Source organism: Ochotona curzoniae, unplaced genomic scaffold (assembly GCF_017591425.1).
Source record: "Ochotona curzoniae isolate NIBS_2020 unplaced genomic scaffold, NIBS_Ocur_1.0 patch305, whole genome shotgun sequence".
In the NCBI taxonomy this organism is placed as follows: domain Eukaryota; kingdom Metazoa; phylum Chordata; class Mammalia; order Lagomorpha; family Ochotonidae; genus Ochotona; species Ochotona curzoniae.
Genome location: NW_024466868.1, coordinates 68,548 through 84,644, shown reverse-complemented (window position 1 = coordinate 84,644; position 16,097 = coordinate 68,548). Strand labels below are relative to the sequence as shown.

The 16,097-nt window shown below is 60.2% G+C and overlaps 1 protein-coding gene across 8 annotated transcripts in view; it reads right to left on the bottom strand.

Annotated features, from left to right (window-relative positions):
- LOC121167073 (transient receptor potential cation channel subfamily M member 3) overlaps positions 1 to 16,097 on the bottom strand; it is a 164,445-nt gene that overhangs the window by 81,041 nt on the left and 67,307 nt on the right. For all 8 annotated transcript variants that reach the window (XM_040996445.1, XM_040996446.1, XM_040996447.1 and 5 more), the window contains one exon: positions 4,781 to 4,853. In XM_040996445.1, coding sequence (XP_040852379.1) covers positions 4,781 to 4,853 — 73 coding nt within the window. The remainder of the gene's footprint in view (positions 1 to 4,780; positions 4,854 to 16,097) is intronic.

The window sequence follows — 16,097 nt, the reverse complement described above, 5'->3', positions numbered from 1 at the left end:
GGGAGTCGGGCAAATCCCGTTTCCTACTGAGATTTTTTTTTTTCCTTTTCAAACTCTCCCTTAAGCAAGAGGCTAGGAGAGAAGATGTATTAAGTTGTAGTGTAAGAGTGAATACAGACACAGAGGCTGTGTTTGAATGATACGAGTAATTGTCTTGAGACAGCACGAGAGGATTGCTTGTAGACCGCCCCAGGGAAGCCCGGGCTGTGGACACTGAGTATGCTCCCCAAGAGAACACCACCCAGACAGGAAGGTGCCTGTGATGCGCTCCCCAGCCCGCATGTGTAACGGGGCCACAGCAGAGTTCCTCGCTTCCAGGAGACTCGGTGGGCTTCCTTCTCCCTGAGTCAGTGGCTTGTTGTGAGCAGCGTCTCTGTCCATCTGTCATCTCTGGTGAAGTTGTGCTCCGCGAGTTTGGAGACCCTTGGTTCCTGCTCCTGCTTAGCACTGGGGCAGTACTGTTAGTGTGAGAGCACAGGTTGAGGAGTTTTATTGTAATATGAGCCAGTCGGGCTTAGGGGCATGTCTTACTTCCATTTTGTGCCCTATGGTCTCCTAACGTCCTGGGTCAGAGAGCCAAGTGTCTTTTTGTAAGCTGACAGTTGACTGGTGGTTGGAGGTCCCTAGGTAGCTTCAGGAGAGGGGTGTGGTCCCCAGAAAGATCACGGCAGAAAGAGAGGGTTTGGACTTTCAGCCCACCCCTCAACTTGTGTGAGGGAGAAGAAATGAGTTGAACCAGTCGTCATTGATGGATTATTTAATGCATTTTGCCTACACGGGACTCCCATAAAAACCCCAAAAGACATGGTTCATGTTTTCCAGAACTTCTGGGGAGCTGAACAAGTGGCGGTTCTTGGAAGGTGGCACCCCACAAAAGCCAGGGAAGATCTGAGCCCACATAAGTGTTTTGTCTGCTTCCTTTGTCATATCCTTACATTAGACCAGTACAGGTGCTTCCTGAGTGCTGTGAGCTGCTCAAGAAAATGAGCAGAACCGAAAGAGAAGGCAATAATAGCCTCGACTTATGACTAGTTGACCAGAAGCGCAGGACCTGACACCTGCGGTATATTTGTGGGGGTGGCAGAGATCTGACCCCATGTGCAGGTAGTGAGTGTCACCACTGAGCTGGGTCAGGACAGCACAGCTCACTCACGTCTTCGGTTGCAGCACTGCTTGGTGGGTGGGGCTGCCAGTCCCTGGTATGGTGATGCATTGGGAGAGTATCATAGGAGGTACTGGGTCTGAGTTTATTTCCAATGTGGGAACTCTTCCATGTTAACATATTGACATCTTTTTTCTTAGGAGGATCAAATTTCACTGGAAAGTTTGTTCCCATCTCCTGTCTGGAAGAGAGACTCGGGAGCTGGCGTACCAGAACACGGGCTGGGTAAGAGCTGCAGTCTTGGCATCTGATATGTAGTGTCCCTGTATCGCTCAGCGTGCAGCCCAGCTCCTAGCACTTGCCATCTCTGGAGAGAACGATTCTTCACTCTTCAGTTGAAGCAGAGAGACATGGTAGGGTATTGTGGTTGCTTCTTAGAGAAAGACTTCCATCACTGATATTTACAGCCATTCCTATTTTCCTCTGCTCTGTTTTGAATGTTTGGACGCCCAGCTCTCTGGGTCTTTGGTCTCATAGGTCAGCCTGGTAACAGTGGAGTATTCCTTTCCTTTTTCCTGGTCTGCTGTTTTCCGTTCTTCCATCTGCTTCTCCAAGGTTTTAGAAATGCATGCACAGTTTTGAGCACATCTCGTTGACTGAAAATGTATCGCATGGTCCTAATTTCTTAATGTTATCTGGGATTTTTAGTTTGCCAGAAAGGAAACTGGTGTGATGGGGATATTTGCAGGTTCAGTTGACCACATCTATCTGGTCTATTTTTGTCTGTCCATGCATTTTCAAGTACTTATAAATGTTAGTTATCACCCTGTGTGAGAAATGGCACCATCGTTACTGTCTCACACTGACCATGAAGCACAGGATGAAGAGCAGGTGTCCTGACTCAGACTCCCTGCCTTCATGCCCAGCCTCCATCCATTCTAGCTGTGTGACCCAAAACATGACACGTGGCTGCTCAATGTCGCAGCTGCCTCTACTGCGAAACGTACGGTACTGACAGTAGCTGCCCCAGTGCACTGTTGTTCATACATGAGGTCTGACTTTGCTGCTGTTGATAGCTTTACTATTGTGATTCCCGTAATTTTACTGTTCATCTAAGCTGCTCCCTTTAGAATTATGCTGCTACCAACCAACCTACATGATCTTGTAGTTAAGCCCAGGCAGATGACTGATGTGATGAATGATGAATGATGGTGATTCATGGCTTTCAAGCAAGTCAAGAAAGAAAAGGTGCAATTCCACAGTCCTGCTGAGAGCAGATGAGTCCTTCACCAGCCCCGCCACACGGGAGCTCTGTGTTTGCAGTCAATATAGTGTGCTTTCTTCCTGTGCCAATTTGGAGAGTTGAAAGCAATTCACAGAGGGCAAGGCTGCTGAGCTCCTGTGTAGCCAGCTGCCAGGAATGGCCACATCTGGCACCAGGGTTGGCTGCTTGGTGCAAGGGAACAATGATGGGTTTGGGTCTCTGCCTGTTCTTTCTCCAAATGCCGGCAGGGCATCTTGCTTTCCTAGATCTCTGGCTCTGTTCAGTTTGAGATTTCTACAGAGTTGGAGCCAGCAACTGAACACATGCTAGGAATGGCCTATTAAGACTGCAGCCTTGTGGGTGCTGACGTTTAGTGGGTATGCAGCCACTTGAGCAAACATGCTGCACCTTCTTGTGTTGGTGGTTAAGACCTCGGAACAAAGGACATCACTGTATTCTGTTCTAGGGAGAGGCATTAGTCCAAACCCCACTCTGGCCGCCTTTTATGAAAGGAGCTGAGCGGACAGCAAGCGGCAAACCTGCAGAGAAAAGGGATGGACTGTACTCCAAAGGAGACGTTTGCTTCACTCTTACAAGGAAGCATGAGGAAGCAAAACTAATGGGAGAAGGTGTGGTGCTGGTGGAGGGAGCTGTGAAGCAGTGCGACACTGGAAATGTCCCCTTGGGAAGTGGTCAAAGGATGCCCGCTGTTCAGTTCCAAGTTCTGTATTACAGGAAAGTAATCCATTTTCCTTGACTCCTCTGTATCCACATTTTAAAAACTGTCTACAGTATTGAAATGCTTTGCATTTTTGTTTTGAAATGATACCTGTGTTTGAGATTTTGACTACTGTGATGAGGAAAAGAAATGACGCCTGTGGACTTGGGGGCCCAGACTGACAGTGACTGCAACCCGGAGGCAGGTGGGGCGTCTGCATTTCTGGACTTGGGTGACACAGAACCGGGGTGATGTGGTGCTTGTATTGTTTGGATTTTTGTTAGTGGTTGTGACTTTTTTTTTTTTTTTAAGATTTATTTTTATTATTTTTTCATTGGAAAGGCGGATATACAGAGAGGAGAAACAGAGAGGAAGATCTTCCATCCGATGATTCACTCCCCAAGTGAGCGCGACGGGCCGATACTATGCCGATCCGAAGCCAGGAACCTCTTCCGGGTCTCCCACGCGGGTGCAGGGTCCCAAAGCTTTGGGCCGTCCTCGACTGCTTTCCCAGGCCACAGGCAGGGAGCTGGAAGGGAAGCGGGGCTGCCGGGATTAGAACCGGCGCCCATATGGGATCCCGGGGGTGCAAGGCGAGGACCTTTAACCACTTGCGCCACCGCGCCGGGCCAGTGGTTGTGACTTTTGTTAGTTGGACCAGGACCCAAGCACTTGTATCAAGAAATGTTTCTTTGTGAAATGCCTAGTCATTGTCAGGTGTTTTGCTGGCTGCTGAGATACTAAGGCAAAAAGACAGACTCCTTTTTCTCCCAGAACGTCTCGGGTGGGAGGCGGGGCTTGCCACCAGGGCATTCACAGCTCCTATGTTGAATGGGCATCTCTGGTTTACTGTGGTCGTTCTTGGTTTCCTGCCCAGGACAGTGCCAGTTTGAAGATGAAGGGGTATTCATTTCGCAGAGTTGTTGTGAAGATAAGATGATAAAATGCTCTTAGTTGTTAAGCACTACTGGCAAATAAAAGGGATTAAGAGATTTAAGTTTTTTATCGCCCTTTCCTCTTGGAGATAAGCAGGCATGCCTGAATATACTATCCACCTTAATCCCTTTTATTACTCTGAAATCTGTTTGGATTTGCATGAAAATAAATTTGCCAGAAAATTAATTTCATGTTAAGGCAGTTTAGCATATGCTCAACCATTTTTCAGATTAATCTGCTCTGATGTGTCCTGGACTCTGACCTGTATGCTAGAGGTGTTCTGTTTGCTTTTACGATGTTTTTTATTCTTCCAATTTGATCCCTTCAAATTTAACATATTAGAATTGTGATGGGTTTTAGGTTTGGGCACCTCTCCATGTCCTAGGAACTGTGAAAACCTATTTTAAAAGGGAAAGAGTAGGGACCAAGTATGTGAGCTCCTTTTGACTACTGGGATGGCTGAGGGCTCACTGTGGATCCTTTTCTCAGCTTGGGGAGCTGAGACTAAACTTGGTTATCTGGTCACAGTCAGTAAAGAAATGAATGGTCAAGATTTGAATTATCACGTATTTAAATTCTACAAAATTGAGACAAACTCTAATACCAATAGAAACATTTGGCAGCAGTAACATATCTTAGGGGAGTGGCCCTTACGTGATGTGTAATTAGAGGTGTCAGATCTCTATTAGGAAACAAGGTTGGTGTGCGAATCCATTTATCACATGCTACAATTCTCTGTCCATGGAGTTCATGCTTTTACCTTTGAGCAAAGCTGTCAGGATGGCTAAATCAATGTCCTGATGTCCCTCCGATCCCATCCGGAACACTGTGATCTGCAATTTGAGACAAAATCCTGATTAGCAATACGTTCTTGTCCCCCAAGAGAAACTAAATGGAGGCTATGTGGAAAGCAGCTATGGTAAGATCTCGTAAGCACAGAGCAGGCGTACAAATCAAGGATGGAAATGCTTTAGAAATGCATAGTTCCTAGAACATTTATGAGGAAGACAATGCCAGGCGTATTTTTTTTTAACATAATACTTGGTTTAACAGTTATTTGATTTTAGATTTTCTGCCTTTTCTTGGCTTAATTTTAGTTTTCTTGAGTGCGTGAGTTAGTTTCAAATAGTTATGTTTAGGAGATTGGTTTGAGGAAAACATTAAAAAGTAAGATACTCCACCTAAGAATGGTAGCATGGGGTGCATACGGGGATGCAGCTGTGACGAAATCTCTCTGGATGCGTGCATCCATGTTAGCATCGCAGGTTCAAGACCTGTCTCTGCTTCTCAGGTAACTTCTGTGCAGCTGGGAAGCAGCCGACCACGGCTGGAATGCTTGAGTCCTTGCCTCCAAGTGCGAGGCCAGATGGAATTTCTGACTCCTGGTTGGGCCCAGCTGCAGCTATAGCTGGCATCTGAGGAGTAAGGCAGTGGATGGAGAATCTATTTTTCTAAAACATGAATATTGAATGGTAATGTAACCAAAATAAAAATAGTTGAAGAGATTGTCACAAGCATTAAGACTCCACTTTAACACAAGAGCCTGCCGGAGATGATCCTCATTTTTGAGGAGTTAAACACTGAGAGTTTTGGGAAAGCCTGTGTGCTGCCCGAGTGTTAGGCTTGGTTAAGGAGACTTGGTGCGGATGTGACATTTTTGAGATACCAGTTGTCTGGATCAGTTAACTCCAAAGTATGTTTTGCTCAAATTTTTGAAATTGGTTCCATGCAGATTAAATTGCAGTTGAGAGACTCCAAGCAGGTGTATATTAAAGAAAAATGAAATAGTGTGGAAATGATCTACGGAAGTAATTTTACATTGGGAAATATTTTGGTTTGTTTTTGAGATACAAATTAAAATACTGACTAGTTAAATAGCAACAAAGTGTTCAATCATGTGTGACTGAATTAATCATAGATTTTCCATTTCTAAAACAGCAGATGTTACAGTTGAAGATGGTGAGGGTAGAGAGAAGTGCATAGGGAAAATGAAGATTACTCAACTTTCAAGGTAGCTATTAATTGGTTTAATTTCTGATTTGCATTTATGTCACGTGAGCACCAAAGCTGTGACAACAGACATGGAGAGTGAATGGAGCTTTTGAAAATGAAAACCCTGGTGGGTCTCAGGACGGGCGTCTCATGCCTGGATCCCGGACGGCCGCCATGGGCACATGGTGAGCCGTCCTCCCCGGGCCTGCTGGGTTTCGGGGGCCGCTTCCTTCGGGGTGAGTAGACCGAGGGGGGGAGGCCTCCGGGACTGGGCAGGTCCGGGGCCCACCCGCCGCCTTCATGGGGCGGTGAATGGGATTTCGGAGGGGCGCGACCTTGGGCCTGGGTTATTTAAACCTCCAGCTGCCTCCTGGCAGCTGGTGGGTCTCAGGACGGGGCGTCTCATGCCTGGATCCCGGACGGCCGCCATGGGCACATGGTGAGCCGTCCTCCCCGGGCCTGCTGGGTTTCGGGGGCCGCTTCCTTCGGGGTGAGTAGACCGAGGGGGGGAGGCCTCCGGGACTGGGCAGGTCCGGGGCCCACCCGCCGCCTTCATGGGGCGGTGAATGGGATTTGGGAGGGGCGCGACCTTGGGCCTGGGTTATTTAAACCTCCAGCTGCCTCCTGGCAGCTGGTGGGTCTCAGGACGGGGCGTCTCATGCCTGGATCCCGGACGGCCGCCATGGGCACATGGTGAGCCGTCCTCCCCGGGCCTGCTGGGTTTCGGGGGCCGCTTCCTTCGGGGTGAGTAGACCGAGGGGGGGAGGCCTCTGGGACTGGGCAGGTCCGGGGCCCACCCGCCGCCTTCATGGGGCGGTGAATGGGATTTCGGAGGGGCGCGACCTTGGGCCTGGGTTATTTAAACCTCCAGCTGCCTCCTGGCAGCTGGTGGGTCTCAGGACGGGGCGTCTCATGCCTGGATCCCGGACGGCCGCCATGGGCACATGGTGAGCCGTCCTCCCCGGGCCTGCTGGGTTTCGGGGGCCGCTTCCTTCGGGGTGAGTAGACCGAGAGGGGGGAGGCCTCTGGGACTGGGCAGGTCCGGGGCCCACCCGCCGCCTTCATGGGGCGGTGAATGGGATTTCGGAGGGGCGCGACCTTGGGCCTGGGTTATTTAAACCTCCAGCTGCCTCCTGGCAGCTGGTGGGTCTCAGGACGGGGCGTCTCATGCCTGGATCCCGGACGGCCGCCATGGGCACATGGTGAGCCGTCCTCCCCGGGCCTGCTGGGTTTCGGGGGCCGCTTCCTTCGGGGTGAGTAGACCGAGGGGGGGAGGCCTCTGGGACTGGGCAGGTCCGGGGCCCACCCGCCGCCTTCATGGGGCGGTGAATGGGATTTCGGAGGGGCGCGACCTTGGGCCTGGGTTATTTAAACCTCCAGCTGCCTCCTGGCAGCTGGTGGGTCTCAGGACGGGGCGTCTCATGCCTGGATCCCGGACGGCTGCCATGGGCACATGGTGAGCCGTCCTCCCCGGGCCTGCTGGGTTTCGGGGGCCGCTTCCTTCGGGGTGAGTAGACCGAGGGGGGGAGGCCTCCGGGACTGGGCAGGTCCGGGCCCACCCGCCGCCTTCATGGGGCGGTGAATGGGATTTCGGAGGGGCGCGACCTTGGGCCTGGGTTATTTAAACCTCCAGCTGCCTCCTGGCAGCTGGTGGGTCTCAGGACGGGGCGTCTCATGCCTGGATCCCGGACGGCCGCCATGGGCACATGGTGAGCCGTCCTCCCCGGGCCTGCTGGGTTTCGGGGGCCGCTTCCTTCGGGGTGAGTAGACCGAGGGGGGGAGGCCTCCGGGACTGGGCAGGTCCGGGCCCACCCGCCGCCTTCATGGGGCGGTGAATGGGATTTCGGAGGGGCGCGACCTTGGGCCTGGGTTATTTAAACCTCCAGCTGCCTCCTGGCAGCTGGTGGGTCTCAGGACGGGGCGTCTCATGCCTGGATCCCGGACGGCCGCCATGGGCACATGGTGAGCCGTCCTCCCCGGGCCTGCTGGGTTTCGGGGGCCGCTTCCTTCGGGGTGAGTAGACCGAGGGGGGGAGGCCTCCGGGACTGGGCAGGTCCGGGGCCCACCCGCCGCCTTCATGGGGCGGTGAATGGGATTTCGGAGGGGCGCGACCTTGGGCCTGGGTTATTTAAACCTCCAGCTGCCTCCTGGCAGCTGGTGGGTCTCAGGACGGGGCGTCTCATGCCTGGATCCCGGACGGCCGCCATGGGCACATGGTGAGCCGTCCTCCCCCGCCTGCTGGGTTTCGGGGGCCGCTTCCTTCGGGGTGAGTAGACCGAGGGGGGGAGGCCTCTGGGACTGGGCAGGTCCGGGGCCCACCCGCCGCCTTCATGGGGCGGTGAATGGGATTTCGGAGGGGCGCGACCTTGGGCCTGGGTTATTTAAACCTCCAGCTGCCTCCTGGCAGCTGGTGGGTCTCAGGACGGGGCGTCTCATGCCTGGATCCCGGACGGCCGCCATGGGCACATGGTGAGCCGTCCTCCCCGGGCCTGCTGGGTTTCGGGGCCGCTTCCTTCGGGGTGAGTAGACCGAGGGGGGGAGGCCTCCGGGACTGGGCAGGTCCGGGGCCCACCCGCCGCCTTCATGGGGCAGTGAATGGGATTTCGGAGGGGCGCGACCTTGGGCCTGGGTTATTTAAACCTCCAGCTGCCTCCTGGCAGCTGGTGGGTCTCAGGACGGGGCGTCTCATGCCTGGATCCCGGACGGCCGCCATGGGCACATGGTGAGCCGTCCTCCCCGGGCCTGCTGGGTTTCGGGGGCCGCTTCCTTCGGGGTGAGTAGACCGAGGGGGGAGGCCTCTGGGACTGGGCAGGTCCGGGGCCCACCCGCCGCCTTCATGGGGCGGTGAATGGGATTTCGGAGGGGCGCGACCTTGGGCCTGGGTTATTTAAACCTCCAGCTGCCTCCTGGCAGCTGGTGGGTCTCAGGACGGGGCGTCTCATGCCTGGATCCCGGACGGCCGCCATGGGCACATGGTGAGCCGTCCTCCCCGGGCCTGCTGGGTTTCGGGGGCCGCTTCCTTCGGGGTGAGTAGACCGAGGGGGGGAGGCCTCCGGGACTGGGCAGGTCCGGGGCCCACCCGCCGCCTTCATGGGGCAGTGAATGGGATTTCGGAGGGGCGCGACCTTGGGCCTGGGTTATTTAAACCTCCAGCTGCCTCCTGGCAGCTGGTGGGTCTCAGGACGGGGCGTCTCATGCCTGGATCCCGGACGGCCGCCATGGGCACATGGTGAGCCGTCCTCCCCGGGCCTGCTGGGTTTCGGGGGCCGCTTCCTTCGGGGTGAGTAGACCGAGGGGGGGAGGCCTCTGGGACTGGGCAGGTCCGGGGCCCACCCGCCGCCTTCATGGGGCGGTGAATGGGATTTCGGAGGGGCGCGACCTTGGGCCTGGGTTATTTAAACCTCCAGCTGCCTCCTGGCAGCTGGTGGGTCTCAGGACGGGGCGTCTCATGCCTGGATCCCGGACGGCCGCCATGGGCACATGGTGAGCCGTCCTCCCCGGGCCTGCTGGGTTTCGGGGGCCGCTTCCTTCGGGGTGAGTAGACCGAGGGGGGGAGGCCTCCGGGACTGGGCAGGTCCGGGCCCACCCGCCGCCTTCATGGGGCAGTGAATGGGATTTCGGAGGGGCGCGACCTTGGGCCTGGGTTATTTAAACCTCCAGCTGCCTCCTGGCAGCTGGTGGGTCTCAGGACGGGGCGTCTCATGCCTGGATCCCGGACGGCCGCCATGGGCACATGGTGAGCCGTTCCCGGGCCTGCTGGGTTCCGGGGGCTGCTTCCTTCGGGGTGAGTAGACCGAGGGGGGAGGCCTCTGGGACTGGGCAGGTCCGGGACCCACCCGCCGCCCTCATTGGGCGGTGAATGGGATTTGGGAGGGGCGCGACCTTGGGCCTGGGTTATTTAAACCTCCAGCTGCCTCCTGGCAGCTGGTGGGTCTCAGGACGGGGCGTCTCATGCCTGGATCCCGGACGGCCGCCATGGGCACATGGTGAGCCGTCCTCCCCGGGCCTGCTGGGTTTCGGGGGCCGCTTCCTTCGGGGTGAGTAGACCGAGGGGGGAGGCCTCCGGGACTGGGCAGGTCCGGGGCCCACCCGCCGCCTTCATGGGGCGGTGAATGGGATTTCGGAGGGGCGCGACCTTGGGCCTGGGTTATTTAAACCTCCAGCTGCCTCCTGGCAGCTGGTGGGTCTCAGGACGGGGCGTCTCATGCCTGGATCCCGGACGGCCGCCATGGGCACATGGTGAGCCGTTCCCCGGCCTGCTGGGTTTCGGGGGCCGCTTCCTTCGGGGTGAGTAGACCGAGGGGGGGAGGCCTCCGGGACTGGGCAGGTCCGGGGCCCACCCGCCGCCTTCATGGGGCGGTGAATGGGATTTGGGAGGGGCGCGACCTTGGGCCTGGGTTATTTAAACCTCCAGCTGCCTCCTGGCAGCTGGTGGGTCTCAGGACGGGGTGTCTCATGCCTGGATCCCGGACGGCCGCCATGGGCACATGGTGAGCCGTCCTCCCCGGGCCTGCTGGGTTTCGGGGCCGCTTCCTTCGGGGTGAGTAGACCGAGGGGGGGAGGCCTCTGGGACTGGGCAGGTCCGGGGCCCACCCGCCGCCTTCATGGGGCGGTGAATGGGATTTCGGAGGGGCGCGACCTTGGGCCTGGGTTATTTAAACCTCCAGCTGCCTCCTGGCAGCTGGTGGGTCTCAGGACGGGGCGTCTCATGCCTGGATCCCGGACGGCCGCCATGGGCACATGGTGAGCCGTCCTCCCCGGGCCTGCTGGGTTTCGGGGGCCGCTTCCTTCGGGGTGAGTAGACCGAGGGGGGAGGCCTCTGGGACTGGGCAGGTCCGGGGCCCACCCGCCGCCTTCATGGGGCGGTGAATGGGATTTCGGAGGGGCGCGACCTTGGGCCTGGGTTATTTAAACCTCCAGCTGCCTCCTGGCAGCTGGTGGGTCTCAGGACGGGGCGTCTCATGCCTGGATCCCGGACGGCCGCCATGGGCACATGGTGAGCCGTCCTCCCCGGGCCTGCTGGGTTTCGGGGGCCGCTTCCTTCGGGGTGAGTAGACCGAGGGGGGGAGGCCTCTGGGACTGGGCAGGTCCGGGGCCCACCCGCCGCCTTCATGGGGCAGTGAATGGGATTTCGGAGGGGCGCGACCTTGGGCCTGGGTTATTTAAACCTCCAGCTGCCTCCTGGCAGCTGGTGGGTCTCAGGACGGGGCGTCTCATGCCTGGATCCCGGACGGCCGCCATGGGCACATGGTGAGCCGTCCTCCCCGGGCCTGCTGGGTTTCGGGGGCCGCTTCCTTCGGGGTGAGTAGACCGAGGGGGGGAGGCCTCCGGGACTGGGCAGGTCCGGGCCCACCCGCCGCCTTCATGGGGCGGTGAATGGGATTTCGGAGGGGCGCGACCTTGGGCCTGGGTTATTTAAACCTCCAGCTGCCTCCTGGCAGCTGGTGGGTCTCAGGACGGGGCGTCTCATGCCTGGATCCCGGACGGCCGCCATGGGCACATGGTGAGCCGTCCTCCCCGGGCCTGCTGGGTTTCGGGGCCGCTTCCTTCGGGGTGAGTAGACCGAGGGGGGGAGGCCTCTGGGACTGGGCAGGTCCGGGGCCCACCCGCCGCCTTCATGGGGCGGTGAATGGGATTTCGGAGGGGCGCGACCTTGGGCCTGGGTTATTTAAACCTCCAGCTGCCTCCTGGCAGCTGGTGGGTCTCAGGACGGGGCGTCTCATGCCTGGATCCCGGACGGCCGCCATGGGCACATGGTGAGCCGTCCTCCCCGGGCCTGCTGGGTTTCGGGGGCCGCTTCCTTCGGGGTGAGTAGACCGAGGGGGGGAGGCCTCTGGGACTGGGCAGGTCCGGGGCCCACCCGCCGCCTTCATGGGGCGGTGAATGGGATTTCGGAGGGGCGCGACCTTGGGCCTGGGTTATTTAAACCTCCAGCTGCCTCCTGGCAGCTGGTGGGTCTCAGGACGGGGCGTCTCATGCCTGGATCCCGGACGGCCGCCATGGGCACATGGTGAGCCGTCCTCCCCGGGCCTGCTGGGTTTCGGGGGCCGCTTCCTTCGGGGTGAGTAGACCGAGGGGGGGAGGCCTCTGGGACTGGGCAGGTCCGGGGCCCACCCGCCGCCTTCATGGGGCGGTGAATGGGATTTCGGAGGGGCGCGACCTTGGGCCTGGGTTATTTAAACCTCCAGCTGCCTCCTGGCAGCTGGTGGGTCTCAGGACGGGGCGTCTCATGCCTGGATCCCGGACGGCTGCCATGGGCACATGGTGAGCCGTCCTCCCCGGGCCTGCTGGGTTTCGGGGGCCGCTTCCTTCGGGGTGAGTAGACCGAGGGGGGGAGGCCTCCGGGACTGGGCAGGTCCGGGGCCCACCCGCCGCCTTCATGGGGCGGTGAATGGGATTTCGGAGGGGCGCGACCTTGGGCCTGGGTTATTTAAACCTCCAGCTGCCTCCTGGCAGCTGGTGGGTCTCAGGACGGGGCGTCTCATGCCTGGATCCCGGACGGCCGCCATGGGCACATGGTGAGCCGTCCTCCCCGGGCCTGCTGGGTTTCGGGGGCCGCTTCCTTCGGGGTGAGTAGACCGAGGGGGGAGGCCTCTGGGACTGGGCAGGTCCGGGGCCCACCCGCCGCCTTCATGGGGCGGTGAATGGGATTTCGGAGGGGCGCGACCTTGGGCCTGGGTTATTTAAACCTCCAGCTGCCTCCTGGCAGCTGGTGGGTCTCAGGACGGGGCGTCTCATGCCTGGATCCCGGACGGCCGCCATGGGCACATGGTGAGCCGTCCTCCCCGGGCCTGCTGGGTTTCGGGGGCCGCTTCCTTCGGGGTGAGTAGACCGAGGGGGGAGGCCTCTGGGACTGGGCAGGTCCGGGACCCACCCGCCGCCTTCATGGGGCAGTGAATGGGATTTCGGAGGGGCGCGACCTTGGGCCTGGGTTATTTAAACCTCCAGCTGCCTCCTGGCAGCTGGTGGGTCTCAGGACGGGGCGTCTCATGCCTGGATCCCGGACGGCCGCCATGGGCACATGGTGAGCCGTCCTCCCCGGGCCTGCTGGGTTTCGGGGGCCGCTTCCTTCGGGGTGAGTAGACCGAGGGGGGGAGGCCTCCGGGACTGGGCAGGTCCGGGGCCCACCCGCCGCCTTCATGGGGCGGTGAATGGGATTTCGGAGGGGCGCGACCTTGGGCCTGGGTTATTTAAACCTCCAGCTGCCTCCTGGCAGCTGGTGGGTCTCAGGACGGGGCGTCTCATGCCTGGATCCCGGACGGCCGCCATGGGCACATGGTGAGCCGTCCTCCCCGGGCCTGCTGGGTTTCGGGGGCCGCTTCCTTCGGGGTGAGTAGACCGAGGGGGGGAGGCCTCCGGGACTGGGCAGGTCCGGGGCCCACCCGCCGCCTTCATGGGGCAGTGAATGGGATTTCGGAGGGGCGCGACCTTGGGCCTGGGTTATTTAAACCTCCAGCTGCCTCCTGGCAGCTGGTGGGTCTCAGGACGGGGCGTCTCATGCCTGGATCCCGGACGGCCGCCATGGGCACATGGTGAGCCGTCCTCCCCGGGCCTGCTGGGTTTCGGGGGCCGCTTCCTTCGGGGTGAGTAGACCGAGGGGGGAGGCCTCTGGGACCCGGCAGGTCCGGGGCCCACCCGCCGCCTTCATGGGGCGGTGAATGGGATTTCGGAGGGGCGCGACCTTGGGCCTGGGTTATTTAAACCTCCAGCTGCCTCCTGGCAGCTGGTGGGTCTCAGGACGGGGCGTCTCATGCCTGGATCCCGGACGGCCGCCATGGGCACATGGTGAGCCGTCCTCCCCGGGCCTGCTGGGTTTCGGGGGCCGCTTCCTTCGGGGTGAGTAGACCGAGGGGGGGAGGCCTCTGGGACTGGGCAGGTCCGGGGCCCACCCGCCGCCTTCATGGGGCAGTGAATGGGATTTCGGAGGGGCGCGACCTTGGGCCTGGGTTATTTAAACCTCCAGCTGCCTCCTGGCAGCTGGTGGGTCTCAGGACGGGGCGTCTCATGCCTGGATCCCGGACGGCCGCCATGGGCACATGGTGAGCCGTCCTCCCCGGGCCTGCTGGGTTTCGGGGGCCGCTTCCTTCGGGGTGAGTAGACCGAGGGGGGGAGGCCTCTGGGACTGGGCAGGTCCGGGGCCCACCCGCCGCCTTCATGGGGCGGTGAATGGGATTTCGGAGGGGCGCGACCTTGGGCCTGGGTTATTTAAACCTCCAGCTGCCTCCTGGCAGCTGGTGGGTCTCAGGACGGGGCGTCTCATGCCTGGATCCCGGACGGCCGCCATGGGCACATGGTGAGCCGTCCTCCCCGGGCCTGCTGGGTTTCGGGGGCCGCTTCCTTCGGGGTGAGTAGACCGAGGGGGGGAGGCCTCTGGGACTGGGCAGGTCCGGGCCCACCCGCCGCCTTCATGGGGCGGTGAATGGGATTTCGGAGGGGCGCGACCTTGGGCCTGGGTTATTTAAACCTCCAGCTGCCTCCTGGCAGCTGGTGGGTCTCAGGACGGGGCGTCTCATGCCTGGATCCCGGACGGCCGCCATGGGCACATGGTGAGCCGTCCTCCCCGGGCCTGCTGGGTTTCGGGGGCCGCTTCCTTCGGGGTGAGTAGACCGAGGGGGGGAGGCCTCTGGGACTGGGCAGGTCCGGGCCCACCCGCCGCCTTCATGGGGCGGTGAATGGGATTTCGGAGGGGCGCGACCTTGGGCCTGGGTTATTTAAACCTCCAGCTGCCTCCTGGCAGCTGGTGGGTCTCAGGACGGGGCGTCTCATGCCTGGATCCCGGACGGCCGCCATGGGCACATGGTGAGCCGTCCTCCCCGGGCCTGCTGGGTTTCGGGGGCCGCTTCCTTCGGGGTGAGTAGACCGAGGGGGGGAGGCCTCTGGGACTGGGCAGGTCCGGGGCCCACCCGCCGCCTTCATGGGGCGGTGAATGGGATTTCGGAGGGGCGCGACCTTGGGCCTGGGTTATTTAAACCTCCAGCTGCCTCCTGGCAGCTGGTGGGTCTCAGGACGGGGCGTCTCATGCCTGGATCCCGGACGGCCGCCATGGGCACATGGTGAGCCGTCCTCCCCGGGCCTGCTGGGTTTCGGGGGCCGCTTCCTTCGGGGTGAGTAGACCGAGGGGGGGAGCCCCGGGACTGGGCAGGTCCGGGGCCCACCCGCCGCCTTCATGGGGCGGTGAATGGGATTTGGGAGGGGCGCGACCTTGGGCCTGGGTTATTTAAACCTCCAGCTGCCTCCTGGTAGCTGGTGGGTCTCAGGACGGGGCGTCTCATGCCTGGATCCCGGACGGCCGCCATGGGCACATGGTGAGCCGTCCTCCCCGGGCCTGCTGGGTTTCGGGGGCCGCTTCCTTCGGGGTGAGTAGACCGAGGGGGGGAGGCCTCCGGGACTGGGCAGGTCCGGGGCCCACCCGCCGCCTTCATGGGGCGGTGAATGGGATTTCGGAGGGGCGCGACCTTGGGCCTGGGTTATTTAAACCTCCAGCTGCCTCCTGGCAGCTGGTGGGTCTCAGGACGGGGCGTCTCATGCCTGGATCCCGGACGGCCGCCATGGGCACATGGTGAGCCGTCCTCCCCGGGCCTGCTGGGTTTCGGGGGCCGCTTCCTTCGGGGTGAGTAGACCGAGGGGGGGAGGCCTCTGGGACTGGGCAGGTCCGGGGCCCACCCGCCGCCTTCATGGGGCAGTGAATGGGATTTCGGAGGGGCGCGACCTTGGGCCTGGGTTATTTAAACCTCCAGCTGCCTCCTGGCAGCTGGTGGGTCTCAGGACGGGGCGTCTCATGCCTGGATCCCGGACGGCCGCCATGGGCACATGGTGAGCCGTCCTCCCCGGGCCTGCTGGGTTTCGGGGGCCGCTTCCTTCGGGGTGAGTAGACCGAGGGGGGGAGGCCTCCGGGACTGGGCAGGTCCGGGGCCCACCCGCCGCCTTCATGGGGCGGTGAATGGGATTTCGGAGGGGCGCGACCTTGGGCCTGGGTTATTTAAACCTCCAGCTGCCTCCTGGCAGCTGGTGGGTCTCAGGACGGGGCGTCTCATGCCTGGATCCCGGACGGCCGCCATGGGCACATGGTGAGCCGTCCTCCCCGG